The 17882-nt window shown below is 41.6% G+C and overlaps 2 protein-coding genes and 1 long non-coding RNA gene across 5 annotated transcripts in view; 1 reads left to right on the top strand and 2 right to left on the bottom strand.

The window, feature by feature from the left end:
• Positions 1-9938, top strand: part of LOC131300048 (uncharacterized) — a 61286-nt gene extending 51348 nt beyond the window's left edge. Inside the window, exon 2 of the long non-coding RNA XR_009190857.1 lies at positions 9711-9938. This is a non-coding gene — a long non-coding RNA (uncharacterized LOC131300048). The remainder of the gene's footprint in view (positions 1-9710) is intronic.
• LOC131300045 (probable trehalose-phosphate phosphatase F) overlaps positions 1-17882 on the bottom strand; it is a 39711-nt gene that overhangs the window by 10443 nt on the left and 11386 nt on the right. The window lies entirely within an intron of this gene.
• Positions 9545-15391, bottom strand: LOC131300043 (beta-fructofuranosidase, soluble isoenzyme I-like). 3 transcript variants are annotated; one of them, XM_058325681.1, is made up of 8 exons: positions 14829-15381; positions 14642-14650; positions 12093-12337; positions 11231-11842; positions 10597-10758; positions 10251-10486; positions 10037-10124; positions 9545-9938 (listed from the first exon to the last, which is right to left on the bottom strand). In XM_058325681.1, the coding sequence occupies exons 1-8, from the start codon at positions 15232-15234 to the stop codon at positions 9738-9740; spliced, it is 1959 nt and encodes a 652-aa protein (XP_058181664.1). In that variant the 5' UTR covers positions 15235-15381; the 3' UTR covers positions 9545-9737. The 3 variants fall into 3 exon arrangements, with proteins under 3 accessions (XP_058181664.1, XP_058181665.1, XP_058181666.1); XM_058325682.1 differs by lacking the exon at positions 14642-14650 and having other exon boundaries at positions 14829-15391; XM_058325683.1 differs by lacking the exons at positions 14642-14650; positions 14829-15381 and adding an exon at positions 12460-12637.

The following is a 17882-nucleotide window of genomic DNA, read 5'->3' as shown; positions in this document are numbered from 1 at the left end:
GCTGGTGTGGTAGCACGTACACCCTGTAAAAGACTTAAGCCCGAACTACCTACTAAGAGCCAAATGACATTAGAACCGCCCGGCTCGTGTTATCCGAGCGCCCAATAAACAGAAAAAACAAAGAAAAATGGTAAAGAATACCACCCGATTTTCACGCAATCTTACGAGTCATACTTTTCTTCCCGTGTCTCACCAAGTAGGCAAAACGCGGGTGGCTATACTAGACCATCAAAGTTGTTACATCATGCTCGAAGTAAAATTCACCGCTCGACCTCACCAAGCAATTAAGCCCAGCGTTCCCTATGATCAAAACAAAGTGATGCCAGACAGAGCATAGTGCCAAAGCACGGGAATAGCAGGTCTCACCCAAAGACCTAAATTGCCCCCGATAGGGACATATCTGGTGAGCATGGATCGTTAACGGCAAACTACGTCAAAGAAGGACTAATTAAAGCCCGATACAATGATGCGTTGGTGAAATCTCTTGGTGATAGTATCCCGAAACATGATAAATAAAGAACAAAACATAAAAGCAATATTTACAAATGTACAAACATACAGAATTTAATATCAGAGCTCGGAGTGTCCAAGTCACAGCTGGACTCCGCCAAACAATGAAGTCCAGCGTCCCCTAAGATCGTAACTAGGCAGGCACAAGATAGAGCCAAGTGCGGTAATGGAGCACGGGAATATCAAGGCCTAACCTAAGATCTATACCGCCCCCGTTGGGGCTAATCTAGAAGACGTGAGTGGTTTACTGTGAATTACTCCTATCAGAAAAGCTAATGAAAGCCCTATGTCACTGATATTAAAATTGCCCTTACTAACCGGAGCTGGGCACACAATCCTTTTTTTAGTAGCGGCGTGCGGAGCTACATATACCCAAGTCAATGGAGGGTACCCCCTACCCAGGGGCCGGGTCCGACAAACAGTTAAGTTCAGCGGTTACGCTTTCGCTCCCCGTGCAAATTAAAATAACGCAAACTAAACCAATGGGCCATCCGTATAAACGGGATCGGCCAAAACCTCATCGGGCTCGCCAGCTTCAAAGCCACCAAGGAAGGGCTTAAGCCGTTGACCATTAACTTTGAAAGAGGAACCGGTACTCATGCTTTCTACTTCTATTGCCCCATGAGGGAACACAGTTTTGACAACATACGGTCCGGCCCAACGTGAGCGCAACTTACCGGGATGTAGATACAACCGGGAATTATACAATAACACTTTTTGGCGGGGCTCAAAGTTTTTAATCACAATTTTATTATCATGCTTGGCTTTGAGTTTAGATTTATATGCGCTAGAATGGTCGTAAGCATCGTACCTCAACTCCTCGAGTTCCGTCAATTGGAGCTTGCGGCGGCGGGCACCGGCTTTGGCAATATTGAAATTTAACTTCTTAATGGCCCAATATGCTTTATGCTCAAGCTCTACCGGCAAGTGGCACGCTTTCCCATAGACCAACCGATACGGTGACATCCCCAAAATCGTCTTGTAAGCAGTACGGTAAGCCCACAAAGCATCGACCAAACGAGTTGACCAGTCTTTACGGGTAGGATTAACCGTCTTCTCCAAGATATTCTTGATTTCCCGATTCGCCAACTCCGCTTGGCCATTCGTCTGCGGGTGGTACGCCGTTGAGACTTTGTGAATGATGGCATACTTCTTCATTAGGGCGGCAATGGACCGATTGCAGAAATGAGACCCCTGGTCACTGATGATAGCCCTCGGCATCCCGAATCTTGCTAAGATGTACTCCCGAAGAAAATCAACCACGACTTGGGCATCATTTGTACTAGTGGGAATGGCCTCTACCCACTTGCTTACATAATCAACGGCAAGCAAAATGTAGAGGTAACCAAATGACGTAGGAAACGGTCCCATGAAGTCGATTCCCCAACAATCGAACACTTCGATGATCAAGATGAGCGTAAGCGGCATTTCGTTCCGCTGTGTCACACATCCCAAAAGTTGACAGCGTGCACACGCTCGGCAGAATGCAAACGTATCCTTGTACAATTGTGGCCAATAGAAACCGCACTACAAAATCTTGGCGGCGGTCTTTCTGAAAGAAAAATGGCCGCCATATGCCTCCGTGTGGCAAAACTTGATAACACTTTATTGCTCAGAATCGGGCACACAACGGCGGACAAGTTGGTCGGCGCAATACTTAAACAAATACGGGTCATCAAAAGAGAACCATTTCACCTCGGCCAAAAACCGACGCTGTTCTTGCAAATTCCAATGGGCAGGCATCAGACCGGTAACCAAGTAGTTCACAATATCCGCGTACCATGGAGCCGTGGAAATTGAAAATAATTGCTCATCGGGGAAAGAGTCACCGATAGGGATGTGCGATGTATGATCTTCGAACTCTAGCCGAGACAAATGATCGGCCACCACATTTTCTACCCCCTTCTTGTCCTTAATAGTGAGGTCAAACTCTTGTAGGAGTAAGATCCACCGAATCAATCTCGCCTTGGCATCCTGCTTCATAAAAAGGTACTTGAGAGCGGAATGATCGGTGAACACAGTGATCGGAGCTCCCACTAGATAAGACCGAAACTTGTCCAACGCAAAGACTATGGCAAGCAACTCCTTCTCCGTAGTCGAATAGTTCATTTGAGCCTCATTGAGCGTCTTACTTGCATAGTAGATGACGTACGGCTCTTTCCCCTTCCGTTGACCCAAAACAGCTCCAACGGCGTAATCACTGGCGTCACACATGAGCTCGAAGGGCAATTTCCAATCCGGCGATCGCACAATAGGTGGAAAGGTAAGGCTAGACTTTAACTTGGCAAAGGCGGCCTCGCAACCCGGCGTCCACTCGAAAGGCACATCTTTGGCGAGCAAATGGCATAAAGGCCGGGCAATTGCACTAAAGTCTTTGATAAAACGCCGATAAAAACCGGCATGCCCCAGGAAAGATCGGATATCCTTCAAACACTTTGGAGTCGGAAGATTCCCAATCAAATCAATTTTTGCCCGATCCACTTCGATGCCTTTCGAAGAAACAATATGGCCGAGTACAATGCCTTCGGTCACCATGAAATGACATTTCTCCCAATTCAGCACCAGGTTCTTTTCCTCGCACCGTGCTAACACTAACCCCAAGTCGGCAAGGCAAGTCTCAAAAGAGTCACCGAAAACCGAGAAGTCGTCCATGAACACTTCCATAATTTTCTCCACCATGTCGCTGAAAAGGCCCATAATACACCTTGAGAAGGTACCAGGGGCGTTGCAAAGCCCGAACGGCATACGACGATACGCAAAGGTCCCGAATGGGCACGTGAAAGTAGTCTTCTCTTGATCTTCCAAGACCACCTCAATCTGATTATAACCGGAGTACCCGTCCAAGAAGCAGTAAAACTTGTGCCCGGCCACTCTCTCCAAAATCTGATCGATGAAGAGAAGGGGAAACTGGTCCTTTCTTGTACTGACGTTCAGCTTCCGATAATCAATGCACACCCGCCAACCAGTCTGAACCCGCATTGGAATAAGCTCATCCTTGTCATTTTTCACCACAGTCACCCCAGACTTCTTGGGTACCACTTGTATCGGGCTCACCCACTTGGAATCCGCTATAGGGTAAATAATGCCAACATCCAACAATTTAAGAACTTCCGTTCGCACCACATCCTTCATAATCGGGTTTAATCGTCGTTGAGGCTAGCGAGAGGGCTTAACATCATCCTCTATGTAAATGTGATGAGAGCAAAGAGATCCATCTATTCCTTTAATATCGGCTATGGACCACCCAATAGCCTTTGAATGCTTCCTTAACTTAAAGAGTAGTTGAAATTCCTGAAGTTCGGTTAGGGCGGAGGAGATTACCACCGGATATGTTTGGCCTTCACCAAGATAGGCGTACTTCAGGGTATCCGGTAGTGGTTTCAACTCGAGCACTGAGGGTTCCACGCTAGACGGAACGGCGCGCTTCTCAATTGGAGGTAGCTCCTCAAATTTTGGGACCCACGGGGTTATACCACACGCCGCCTCGTCATCGAGCAAAGAGCACAAGTAAGCAACATCAGGGGAGTCAAGAAACTCAGCCTCGGCGGAAGTCAGTGCCAACTCCAACTCATCGTTGCAAATAAACGTAGTGACGTGGTCTTGAACAAGTGAATCGATCATGCTTACTCCGCACACATCCTCGTCATCGCCCAATTGGCTACCGATATGGAACATGTTGACTTGCATCTTCATGTTACCAAAACTCATGTTAAGTCGGCCATCCCGACAATGAATTACAACATCGGATGTTGCTAAAAACGGCCAGCCAAGAATAATTGGGACGAATGATTGAGCCGCCGGCACCGGGCACGTATCAAGAACCACGAAGTCGACTGGGTACACGAACTGGTCAACTTGAACAAGAACATCTTCGACCATCCCTTTGGGAACTCGAATACTCCGATCCGCCAACTGTAAAGTCACCCGAGTCGGCTTCATTTCCCCCAACCCGAGTTGTTTATACACTGAGAAAGGCAGGAGGTTCATGCTTGCGCCCAAATCAAGAAGTGCTTTCTCAACAACCTTTCCCCCAATAGTGATGGATATCGTAGGACACCCCGGATCAGTATACTTGGGCGGAAGGGTTGACTGGAAGAGCGAGCTCACTTGTTTAGTCAAGAACACCTTCTTCTGCACTTGGAGTTGCCGTTTATGAGTGCACAACTCCTTCAAAAATTTGGCGTACGATGGAATCTGTTTAATAGCATCTAGCAAAGGAAGGTTGACCGTCACTTTCTTGAGAACTTCATAGATATCACTGTTCAGATTTGGCTTGGCAGGCGACTTTAGTCGGTTAGGATATGGAGCAGGAACGGTGAAAGCGGGCGGAATATCGCTCTCTTTGGCTTTTCCTTTCTCTTCCTCCGTAAGAGCTGGCTTGGGAGATTCCCCATTTGGCGTTGTTGGCTTTAATGGTGCCGGAAAAGGTAGCAAGATTGGCGCGACCGGCGGCTCCACTTGGGCATTATCAACCGTCCTCCCACTTCTCAACGAGATTATGGCCTTCGCTTGCTCGGGGAGAATCACCGAAGAGCTTTGTGCAAAATGTTGACCTTGAGGGTTGGGTTGAGGTTGGGTAGGTAGTTTGCCTTTCTCTTGTTGCAATACACCGATAGCCATTGTTAATTTACCCACTTGATTCTTTATATCGTTCATCGCCTGAGCAGTTTGCTCATTGGTGGTCGTTTGCATTTGACAGAATGCATTCAAAGTATCCTCCAAAGAACATCGTGGCGGCGGTGCTGGTTGATGCTAAAATTGGTTTTGCCCTTGGAACTGGTTTGGCGGTATGAATCCGGGAGGTCCTTGAGATGGAACCGTAGGGAACCGTGGCGGACCTTGAAACTGAGGTTGGCGCCAAGTTTGATTCTGAGGAGGAGGGGCTTGAGAAGTTGACGAGCCGGCCTTATTCTGGTTACCCCACCGGAAAGCCGGATTAGACCTCAACCCCGGATTGTAAGTATTGGAATATGGATCCCAACGTTGATTCAGAGCACATACTTCTTCGGGGAGTTGATTATAGTGATGTCGGAGGGTGGGGATGGTATGACAGTTGTCGGTCAAATGACCCGTAGTCTCACAAATGACACAAACTTCTTCCACTTGGCGAACCTCCTTCACTTCTTTCACTTCTTTCACTTGGACCGACTCTAGCTTCATTTTGTCCAACTTTAACGATAACTCATCCAACCGCGTCTCAAGACCGTTATGCTCGTTCACCAAAAACTTACCGGAGCCTCCCGGTCCTTGATTTCTCACAGCTTGGTCACCCGGATCAATGTATTGCCAAGTTTGAGCTCTCTCGGCCAAAGCATCTAAGAATTTCCAAGCGGCGTCGGGGTCCTTTCCCATAAAGTCACCGCTCCCCATAGTATCCAGAAGCTGCTTAGACTCCCGATCACAACCCAAATAGAAATAGTTAATCACAAGATACATGGGAAAATTGTGGTGTGGGACAGCGGCAAGTAAATCCTTGTAACGCTCCCAATACTTGTAGAAGACCTCCCCATCTTTTTGTTTGAAATTCTGAATTTGATCCATGAGAAGCTTGGTTCGGCTGACCGGAAAGAACTTCGTGGTGAACACATCTTGCACTTCCCCCCATGTCAGCAAAGAGCGGGGCTTCAAAAATGGAACCACTGCTTAGCCTTGTCTTTGAGCGAGAAGGGAAATAACTTCAAGCGAGCTTGATCTAGCTGTCCCGGCCCGGTCACAAAGGTGCTAACGATAGTCTCGAATTCCCGAATGTGAGCATAGGGATCCTCCAATTCACGCCCCTGAAACTCTGGTATAACCCGATGGTATTCTGGCTTAAAAGCGAACGCATTAGCGGCAGTGCAAGTGGGAATGGCTATCGGGGAGACATGTGAACCTCTTTCTGGCGTTAAATAATCACGCAAAGTGCGCGCTGCCGGTTGATCTGCCATTGGGCTTAATGAAGGTGATAACTCGCGAGATGCAGATCGATGTAGCCGATTCGATAAGGGGCTACGATAAATATTGAGCATACAACCTGCACAGACCAATAAAGCAGACTAGAGGGGCTATGCCGCCGCCTTGTTCTCAAACAGTTCTGTGGGGTTATGCCACCACCACTGCTATATAAGCAATAATAAATAGAAAGTAAAAAGACAATTGATGCTCGACTAGCTTCGTTAAACCTCAAGTCGAATTGGTGGCTCAGTTAGAGGTATTCGCTAAGTTGAGTTCAATACACATAAAAGGAAAATTAAATGGAATACTTACAATGGTTTGTCAATCCTCCAAATAAGCTAAATAGAGAAATCCCCGGCAACGGCGCCAAAAATGCTTAGCCTCCGAACCTCGCCTTTAAATAAGGTTGAGAAAAACCCCAAGCGTAGGGCTAGGTCGTCGGTAGCATAGTAAACCGGCAAGATCGGGATCGTACCACAGGGAATTCGCAATATAGCTAGTTTGGATTGTAGGTTTAAAAGGTAGACTGCGGCGTTCAAGACGGCCAACTTGATTTTGCTTAGAATTGGTGAAAATCGCCCGGGCAAAAGACTAGGAAAAAGCTTAGTTAACTTAAAAGAGGCAAGTCTAAGGATCTTCTAACCCTTGACAAAGGAGGTTACCGGTTCTCGATTATAACTCAGGCGAGAGTCACGACCGCGTGCTCTCGCCCGGAGAATTTAACTTTTATAACTACATTTAATGAAAGATGTGATTAAACGGAGGCGAACCAACTTATTCGACGAATTTATCGAACACATAGGAGGCCACGAACCCTCGGGGAGCCGCTTGCCAAGACCGCTTGACAAACGCCTCACCAAGTAGTTAACACCCCTTTGCTTGGACCAAAAATGCAAGTTAATTTCTATTCCGTAAATCATGCTTTTAAGCCCTAATATTTGAAAACCAAATAACCACCTAAGTTCTCGGGAAAGATTATCCCAAGACTTGGCCAAACGACTACTCACACATACTTAAAGCAAAAACCAAAGCATAGAAATAAGACATGAATTTAAACCGATAGAAATGAAAATAAAGTTGATTTTATAAAGGATCTAGTCCGCGGCTACAACATTAATAAACGAGAAAACATTAAACGACAAATACCTTGAGGAGTTCTTGAAGAATTTAGCTAGAAAAGCTTGAAAGCCATTAATGGAGTTCTAGAAAAATAAAAGACTTAAAGTGGAAAGTGACAAGATGATCAAGAAGAGAGAGAGAGAGACCCTATTTATACAAGGTGGTCTCTCTCTCACAAAATATCCCAAGAAAATATCCCAAAAGTAGCCAAAAGTGGAAGATATTCCAAAAGTAGAAAGTAAAAAAAGCAGCAAAAACGTGGCTGTAATCTGCAGTATGAACCGGTACTGGCCAATTCCCAGTACCGGTTCATAGGTCTTCAAAAGCTGGAAAAACGTAGACTCTGGACAGCATGAACCGGTACAGGCCAAATCTCAGTACCGGTTCATAGGAGGCAGAACTTTAGATTTTGCTCTGCTTTGGCCCAGACAGCCCGACAGCCTCTTCGCACTGGATTAATCACCCGACGGGGCTTTGTGGAACATTGCTTCACTGCCCCAAACCATTTGATACTTCCGACTACGATCCTTGGCGTTAAGAACCGCCTTAGCACCGCGTATTACCTGAGACAACCAAAACAAACCCTTACGTACAAAATGAGATACAAAAGATAACTAAAGTAATCAAAATGTTACAAAAATAGGGAACCAGAGCACCAAGATTATACAATCTTGGTTGCTCATCAGTATTCAATTTTTTTCGTGGCGTATTCATGAAAAATATGGTCGATTAATTTATTCATGTTTTTTATGATCGACTAAAAACATGTTGTATTCATGTTTTTTATGTTTCTTTGATTAATTTAGTCATGCTTTCATGTTTTTTCGATTAATATTTTTTAAATAAATCACAATATATTCATGTTTTACTAAAATTCACAAAAATTAAGGATTTGAAAATTCATGAAATTAAGAAGAGAGAATGGTTTTGAATATAATATCCACTAAGGATTTGAAAAATTGAAAATTAATCATCCCATAATTTTAGGTATATAATTACTATAATCTCACTAATTTAGGAAGAAAATATACACATACATATGAATATCTTATTAAAAGGGTAATATAGGTAATTCACCATCTGAAAGGATGAAAACATAACTGTTCAAAAAGTGCCAGATGAATACTTACGAGAGATGAGATTTGAGGATGGATATTTAAAACCTCCTTAATTATTTTCACTAAAATAGTCCTTAATTTAATTGTAGCACAAGGAAGGAAACAATATTGATTGTCATTCATTTGGAGATGATTTCCCTGTCAAAATCTTGAATTATGGACAAAAACTTTGACCGTGAGTTTTTGACAAGGCAATTACTTTTTATTTACGTGCACATTCATTAGTTGAGTTGTCCTTGATAAATTTGAGGAAATATATCTCATTCATATCACTTTCGACCATTTTAGGATGAAGAAAAACTCCAGTGATCGATGTTAGTATCACATACCTATCGATACATGTATTATTTACTGCATATGGTGACAGGTATCGGTACATTGTTAATATGTTAACATGGTCGATGCTATGAGTATTTCTACAACATGGGAAAAGGTGATTCACTCTAAATTTCTTTTATTTTTTTGGAGAAATGAAGTATGACCGAACCCCTATAAGATAAATGTTTTAGAATGGCGCGCATATCAATCGCCGTTGCATAAATGATGACCACCAAATAAATGCAACTGCACTTGATCCATATTTCGATGCACATGAGCAATCTTTGTAGAGAGAGTGAGTTTCCAATAAAAATTCTTGTTTTAGGGCAAATTGCAAATTTGCAATAGTCAAATTGTTTTCTCCAAATGGTATTTTGGTTAATGCATGTGAGGAGAACGACATACCTAGAAATCTATGAAAATATGGACTTTTTTAGTCCATTTAGTTTAGGGAAACTCAAATAACTAGTAATTCCGTTTCAGGTGGGATAGAAATAAGAGATCGGGCGAAGGCATACATGAATGGAGATCGAAAACTATGAATGGAGATCGAAAACTATCAACATTCCAATACTCACTGTTCAAATGATCTACAATTAATTACATATTGCCTTTGGACATGCCCAAAAAAATGGGATTTTTGGTTGCTGCGAAATTCCAGATTTTTTTTTTCCTCCCCTTTTTCTTCCATTTTCCAGACAACCAAACAAGGAAAAGGGATGAATTGACCAGAGTGAACTACATCTGATCCAACAAGAATTGGTGAATGTGTGCTGAATCCATTTGCCATATCTTCAGAGATGCTGTTACACTTGTTCCGGTGGCATTGTTGAACAGAAATACTCGCGCTGCTCCATCGATGGCCCTCGTCGGGTAAATTCGAGACGTGATCACTGTTCTTCCTCCTTGAGCAAAGCTCTCCACAATCGAATGATCCACCTGGATTGATTTTTCCACCAATTCAATTACATCCATTGCGCAAAAAATGTAATAACAGTAGTTTGAAGCAGAGTGAGAAATGAGATATTCCAACGTACCAATAATCGCATAGAGAATTTTTCGCCCTCGAGCACAGGGACCGTGCCACCATGCACCCTCTTGTTAACTGATGAAGCCTTTGATGACCTGCAATATTTCAACGTTTTTTTCTTCGTTTGATCAGGCGTATTTCAACGATATATCTCCAAATTGAGGAATATTAGGCTTTTGTTTAGGCGAAGGAACATCGTTTAGGCAAAGGAAAAGACAAACCTCATCTCATCGGAACAGAAGAAGGTCTTGTAACTGCCGTCAATGTCCTTAGAAATGTAGAAATAGACAGGCGTTAACTCGGACAACGATTCATCAGCGAGAACCAGCAGCCCGAAAGGTCCCAAAGCACCTCTCGATGCAGCACCACCGGTGGTGCTGCATGTGTGACCAACATCGGCTTCAGTTGTCGCCTCCAGCGCCGCCTTGTCTACTTCAAATGTAGCGACGATGTCCAACTGTCAACATTGACAAAACAAGTCCTCGTAAGCTTACTACATTAACATTTCTGTTACAATAATTATTCGACAAGCAAGTAAAAAGTACTAGAAATGTAATAGCTAGAGACCTGTGTAGCCGAGCTTATGTTCAGTGGCACGACTGATCCCGGACCAAGCTCCACTCCATGGAATTCAGTAACGTTCAATCGCAAACTCTCCACTTCTTCCGCTGGCCATTGAAGTATGTTGCTTCCGGTCTTCTTGTCAAACACTACCGTCCTTGGAATGGTCTGTGCACAAGCACAACAGGAACCAAATCAGTCACCGATAGATGCTCCATTCATGAGTCATGAGTGTTAGCATGAATTCCCTAGCAACTGGTGCAAATTGATTAGACCTCGTTTGATCTGGGCACTAACTTTTAATTTTTCACTCTCGCTAAAACAGAAACAAAGAAGTATATAAATAGAATGCTAGTTCAAAATTTGTCTTTAAAATTCTTTTAAAAACGGTAAAAACTGCATCCAAACGAAGCATATGTGGCTATTGCAAAACACAATATACAACTAACCCATATTCCGAAAGGCGAAAAGTACCCGAAAACAAGTACTACCATATGGTATGGATTCAAATTTGGTATTGTACTGAGCCATACATATACCCTAGTCCAACACTTTCAATTTGAACACTTTTCAGATCTTTTTTACAAACATTGAAGTGAATGTAATTGACACGGTTTATGATAGATGAGGGGATATATACCTGAACTGATGCCCAACCCTTCAAAAGGTCATCACTTTCATTATCAGTTTCTCCGATCCAACTCCACGAGATCCTCCTCTGCTTATTCTGGTCATAAAACGTCTTCGATGCATAGTACACCCCATAATCCACCCGCAACCCGATACCCACATCCATTTCCGGGTTATCGGGCGTCCACGTGTTATTTACAGGATCATATGTCCCAATTGCATAATAATCCTTCTTCTTATCATCCAAGCTTGCCTTTAGGACATGCTTAATACCCGGCCCATTGAACGACGTGTCCAGCCCATTTGCGTCACTTGTTGAAACCGGGTAAAAGTCCACACACTCCCACATAGCCGTACCATGAACGGCATGCATAACACCCTCCAATAATTCAAAACTAGTAAAATTGGTGGTTTCGTAAACAAGGGTAATACCCGTGGAATTAACCTTTGACCCGATAGCAACCCGCCATTTTCCATCTCGGTTGACCCATGCGGTGGTAGGGTCCCTAAAATCTTTCGGACGAATACCGAGCGGGGGAACCAAAACTGGGTTACCAGAGTACTTGACCCAGTCTAGCAGGAGCGGATCGGATAGGTTGGCAGGATACGCAAGGTTTTGCACCTGCACCAGACCACTTAGTATATTTGAAATTCCTAAGAATAAGAAATACCTTTTCTACCAAATTGAGGATCTTGGGGACAATTTTGATTTATCATTTGATGATCAAAATAGTATTTTAGCCGCTTTATATTCAATCCACCTTGAAGAAATTTGAATTGAGCAAAAAACAAGCACTTTTATGAGTAAACTTAGTGAGTAGAGGTTTTTGAATGATACTATCACTAGAAATTTTTCTAGAGTCGCGATTGACCTGCATTTTTTTGTCGGTGGACCCGGTGTAAAGCATTACGATTTGGCCATCGGGTAGGATCGTAGCAGACCCGGTCCAAACACCATTAGCGTCGAACCAGTTATCGGGTACCATGGCGGAGGGAAGGTGGAGCCAATGGATCATGTCTTCCGAAACTGCGTGGCCCCATGCGATGTTGCCCCAAACCGCGGATTCCGGGTTGTACTGGTAGAAAATGTGGTACCACCCCTTGTAAAATAATGGACCTGCCAGAAGAATTGAAAACATTGGGCACATGATTAAAAACTGGAGACATGGACCATAAGTAAGCTAGTAATAGCGCATTTAGAGGTGCATTATTTAGGTATAGGGGTGTGAGACTACGTACACAGTGCAACGAATGCTCGAGCAGAACATTCCGTAATTGCTCGTGAATGACTCAATTGGTTGACAACCCTATGTGTGTGCGACAAGTTATTCGGTAGGTATTTCTCGAATAATATCCAGCCTAACGCTCTTTTAAAATTATTACAAACTTGTGCGGATGCCATGATAATGTAACCATAATAATCACTCTAGAAAATTCCCCATGCCGTGCATTTTAATTTATGAATAAACTAAGCTAATCATGATTTTTTTTTTTTGAAAGGATAGCTAATCATGATTAGTACTCCAATTTCTTTTAGTATATCTGTAACCCCGACCACGTACACGATATTATCTTATTAAATGTGAAACGCACATGTGGTAGGTTTGGTGGACAGAACAATATTCCCAATATACTACTGTAATTATTAACCTGATCGATCCAATGATACAGGAAGTCCCCTACGTCAGTCCAATCTAGTTGGCCCTGTCCCCACTATTTGTGGCATCTCTAGGAATTGCCAGCCACACACCTGTGCTCTGAAATTAAGTACTACGTACAATTTAACGTTACCCTCATAATCACGAGAAGTTTTCCAGTGCCGGGTGGGCACGAGCCACGTCGTGCCGAGCACGATTTCATCATCCAAAAGTGTTTTGGACGATTCAGATCTTTTTAGATAATTTTTTAGTGTAAAATTACCGAAACACCTCATCCAAACGTGTTTTGGATGACCCAAATCTATTTGGGTAATTTTATAGTGTAAAATTACCAAAACATTCCTTCAAGCCCAAACAAATCTGGACCGTTCAAAACACGTTTGAACGGCTGAGATGCGTGTTCGGCATCACATGGCCCGAGCCCACCCGTGAAAATTTTCTCCATAATCACCCAATGGATCTGGTAAAAGAGATTATTAGGACTACTTTTATTTTCTAGCATCAATATTAGTGCCAGAACCAACCTCTCACACACTTTTGGCTCTATTCTTGTAAACTTATTTTTCTTTTTTGTTTTATGCATTTTGTTCTTCTTTTTTTAATTTTTGTTAGATTTGTGTTACTCGTATATTTTTTGGATTAATCATTCTTGAATATAGCAATTTAAAAAGTATAAAATTATGATGAAAAATAACAAAAAATTTACTAAGACAACTATATTATTTGTTTAAAGTGTTGTCTTATTTAAATTTTTTCAAAGGGGAAATGATATTGGCACTCCAAAAATTGATGCAGACACTCCAAAAAATAAAGGAAAGTGGCTTTGGTGTTGCACTGATTTTGGAGTGCCTACATCAAATTTTTAGAGTGCTAATATCATTTCCCGTTTCAAAAGGATTCACACTTCACTCACTGCGCTAATTAGCTCAAAACCAAAACAGAATCCTTATCCCGGCTACGTCAAATCGTTTTTGTGCAACTTTTTTTTTTCCTTGATACGCATTTTTCTGCAACTATATTGATATCACTTATTAAAAATAGAATAAATTCTATCCACAGTCGGTATAAAATTCTATTTTTTCACCATCGTCCATTATGAGCCCCACTATAATTTGAACCGTTCATATTATAAAACCCGCAGTATAATATTGCCATGCAAAAAATCAGTTTCGAAAGTCGATAGATATGTTAAAATTTGAATTTTGATTTATAAAATGACCAATCTGATTTCTGTCAATAATAAAAAAGATAAACATACTGTCCATTTTTACAAAGCAAAATTCAATTTTTGATATTCCTATCTATGTCCGATCAAGTTTATCTTTTGCATGGATACACTATTCTGTGGGGTCTATAAGATGAACGGTTCAAATCAACAATAAATACACAATATAACCGAAAAGATGGTGGGGAAAAAGTGGAATTTTCACTGCCGGTAAAAAGAATTTAATCTCATAAAGAATAGCGTACTGTGTGCGGGCACCTCGAATCAAATGTGTACGTATATGATTTAATGCACTTCGACCCCGCACGATATATGTAGGATCCAAACAAATCGTACAGGAATGGACGCATGCGTCTATACATGTCCGAAAAGTATAATATTCGTAACAATGATTTATTGCACTTTCTTTACGAAGAAAGAAACATTTTTCTGCTTATTATTCAATTTTTTAAGTTGAGATAAAGCCCTTAACACTTTGTCGACTGCGTGATCTGTGAGAGAGGAAATCACGGAGAGAGAGAGAGAGAGAGAGAGATACCATTAGGATCTGAAGCAGAAATTAGTCCAATTCCCCAAACAGCAGCCATGGAAAATACCACAATTAAAGTTAGGCTCAGTACAAAAATTCAACAAGCATTCATATAATTTATTTGGAAATGGAACACAATGGAATGAAAAGGGTAGAAAGGAAAAAGGAAAAAAGAAAAATGCTGTTTGTAACGTACCATTCATCCAGTTTTTTTCTGGTTGGAAATGGAAAGCAGTTCTTTGCCAAGCCAACATGGCGTTGCTCCAAGGATACACCGAGTCATGTTCGCCGGAGAAGTCCCGGAATGTCTTCAACGACACCCCCTGCGCCTGCGCCATCCTTCTCGACTGCAGAATTAACTTTTCGGACGACATTGGGATCAGAGGAGAAGACGTTGGCTGATCATTTTCGTTCATGACTTTATCAGGGGAGGGTTGTGGGTCTTGGTTAAAAATCAAGACGATTAGAAGTGATAGAAAAAGCAGGGAAAGGAATATCCCGGCGAGAGCCTTGATGGGTCGGTGGCGATCCGCCGAGGAAGCGGCGGAGTCCGGCAGCGGAGTGTATGGAGTGGCATTTTCGAGATCATTGGGGGTGAGCATTTTTGTAGGGATTTTTTCCTGGGAGGGTATAGTAGGATTTAGGATGGAGTAATGTGGTGGAGTTACTAAGATGCTCTCTCTCTCCTTATATAGAGATCTTAGAGAGAGAGGTGATGAGGTGGAGAGTCGGTCTGATTATGGGGGCGGTTGTCCAGCTTGGTTGGAAATAAAACCAGAGAGAGAAAGATAAAACTACAACAAATAATTATATAACCACAAACACTTCACACATACACTTACATCTTTTAGTGGATCCCACATACACTGAAGGTGTAGCGTGTGTGAACCCCAATATAAATATGAGTGAATTTATATAAGTATTTATGGTTTTAGAATGATTGGATAAAGAAAGAGAGAGAGAGAGAGATCTAGAGCTAGAAGACGTGTCGAGGGAGGACAGTTGGCACCTTAGGGTTATGTATTCCAAAACCAAAATGCTAGAGGTACCGACGAGGAAAGTACCGACAGCGTGTGAGCACGAGGAGAGTACCGATCGAGTGTGGGCAGTGGTCGACGCTCTAAGGAAACTAGTGAGAGAAACGATAGCGTGTGGGAAGAAATTAAAATGAATTTCCGTTTGACCAAAAAAAAAAGAAATTAAAATGTTACTCCTTCCGTCCCATTTTTATAGTCCATTTTCATTTTTCGTGCCGTTCTTTCAACGCTTATATCTTCCAATATGAATCTCCAAAAATATGTAATATGTATCTTGTTTGATAGTTCTCGATTAGATCTATAATACAAAGTTTTCAAAATTATGAAAAACATTATAGATTGAGAGATATAAGCGTTGAAAGAACGACACGAAAAACAAAAATAAACAATAAAAATAGAACGGAGGGAGTACTATTATTGCTATAGTACATTATGTAAAAAAGACCCTCATGAATGGGAGAAGAAAAGAATGGAATATGTGAGGACACAGGTATTGGTCAAGCTATGAACCCATGACAAATTGTTTATGACCCTATGCACCCTGGTGTGCATACTCCAAAGTACTAGGTAATTTTTCCGTTAAAGCAATACACAATTTTTCTCTCTTTAAAGATATCTGTGTCAGTTTACGCACACATCAATTGATTACTAGAGACTCAATTCACCGTAAACTAGTATGGAGTCCAATTAAAGCTAGGGCAATGCTTTGTATGAACTAACTCAGAAGGTTTCAAATCTAAAATCTGAAGAGGGAACAATACGCATCTTCTTTTAGAAAGAAGCAAGAAAGTTTCATTCACCTTAAAACTATTTGTATAAAGAAAAATTAGATTTTGAATTGACAAGGCATGGAAAACTAAATTCATTTTTTCAAGTGGGGATGAGAAAAATTGAAATTGGAGAGATTTTTTGGGTTAAAAATTACTACACTATAGGAGTATGTAAAGCTATATCGAGATCGATCTCGCATTCCGATTTACTCCATTTTAGACCTATTTAATCATTTAGCATATTATTTGAGAGTTTATTTTTTTGCTGGTCAAGAGGTAATTTAGAATGTAATTGTTTGAAGAAAACTTTAAAAATTTGATTGAGCTATAATTAAGTAACAATTTTAGACGTTGGTTGATTGTAATTCAAGTTTGAGGAAATTTTGGACCACATGAAATAATAATCCTGTAGTCGCCACTTCGTGTGGGGTCCACTTTTGGGTCCTACACGAATAATCTGAACCGTTCATTTATTTTAAAATAATTTTTCGAGTAGCCCTGCAAAAAATCAACTCAATTGAAACAAAAAAAATTAGCTCAATAGGATAAGTGTAAGTATGTGGTTGATCCAATTTCTAAGTTTTGATTTAAAATTTAGGATCCTAAACTCTGAATAAAAAGTTGAAAGATTGGGTAAACCATTTATACATATTTAATCGAGCTATTTTTTTCATGGATACTCGAAAATTATGTTAAAGTTAATGAATGGTCTATATTATCCATGACGGACACGCCGTCGGTACCCCCATTGGTACTTTACAAGTCAGTACCAGTAGAGCGGCTCATTCCAAAATGCCATGGACACACATAAATGTGTACAGAATTTGACACAAATCTATCCAGAACTTATTTGATATGTGTGAGCTCCACGTCTATCGTATGGGACCCATGTATTTGGACAAAAATTTTGTTCAAACTTGTGCATTTTTTGTTGTGCGCCCATAGCATCGCTCCTCTTATAAGATAATGATTTCAGAGACGAAAGCGAGTGTTTGTAACCATTTCTCAAAACAATCATTCCACAACTACACTTATTTACACACCCAAGTACACACTTACAAGGGTATGGGCTAGCTCCACGCATGCACACTGGATGTATGTAGTGTGTGTCGAGCCCACATCCTTGTGAATGTGGGTGTATAAATAAGTATGAAGCTATAGGGGTGTTTGGTTCCCTCATTTTTGCATTATCCCATTATGGTTGTTTGGTTCATTTATTCTAAAATTCATTTTGTCAGAATGAGTTCACCGTTTTTTGCTTTAGTGGGCAGAAGCTAAAAAGCGCCCAGGAGGTCCTTTTCACATTTTGAGCTTTTCACATTCTGTCTTCAATTACTAAAATACCCTCACTCAAATCTGGTAATTGCCACTTATATCCTCACATATACTTTCATTCCTTACACCTTCAAAAGCAAAATTTAGTTCAGATGTGTTGGCATAACT

The sequence above is a fragment of the Rhododendron vialii genome, chromosome 9a, assembly GCF_030253575.1.
Source record: "Rhododendron vialii isolate Sample 1 chromosome 9a, ASM3025357v1".
NCBI lineage: Eukaryota > Viridiplantae > Streptophyta > Magnoliopsida > Ericales > Ericaceae > Rhododendron > Rhododendron vialii.
The sequence above is the reverse complement of the archived record's forward strand: the minus strand, read 5'-3'. Positions and strand labels throughout refer to the sequence as shown.

Excerpts from the sequence above, each read along its gene's own strand:
- LOC131300043 (XM_058325681.1), bottom strand. The coding sequence starts at position 15,234 with ATGCTCACCCCCAATGATCTCGAAAATGCCACTCCATACACTCCGCTG. Across the intron at positions 10,759-11,230 it reads AGGGTTGGGCATCAGTTCAG|ACCATTCCAAGGACGGTAGT; the intron begins GTATATATCCCC and ends GCTTGTGCACAG. Across the intron at positions 9,939-10,036 it reads AATTCTCTATGCGATTATTG|GTGGATCATTCGATTGTGGA; the intron begins GTACGTTGGAAT and ends AAATCAATCCAG.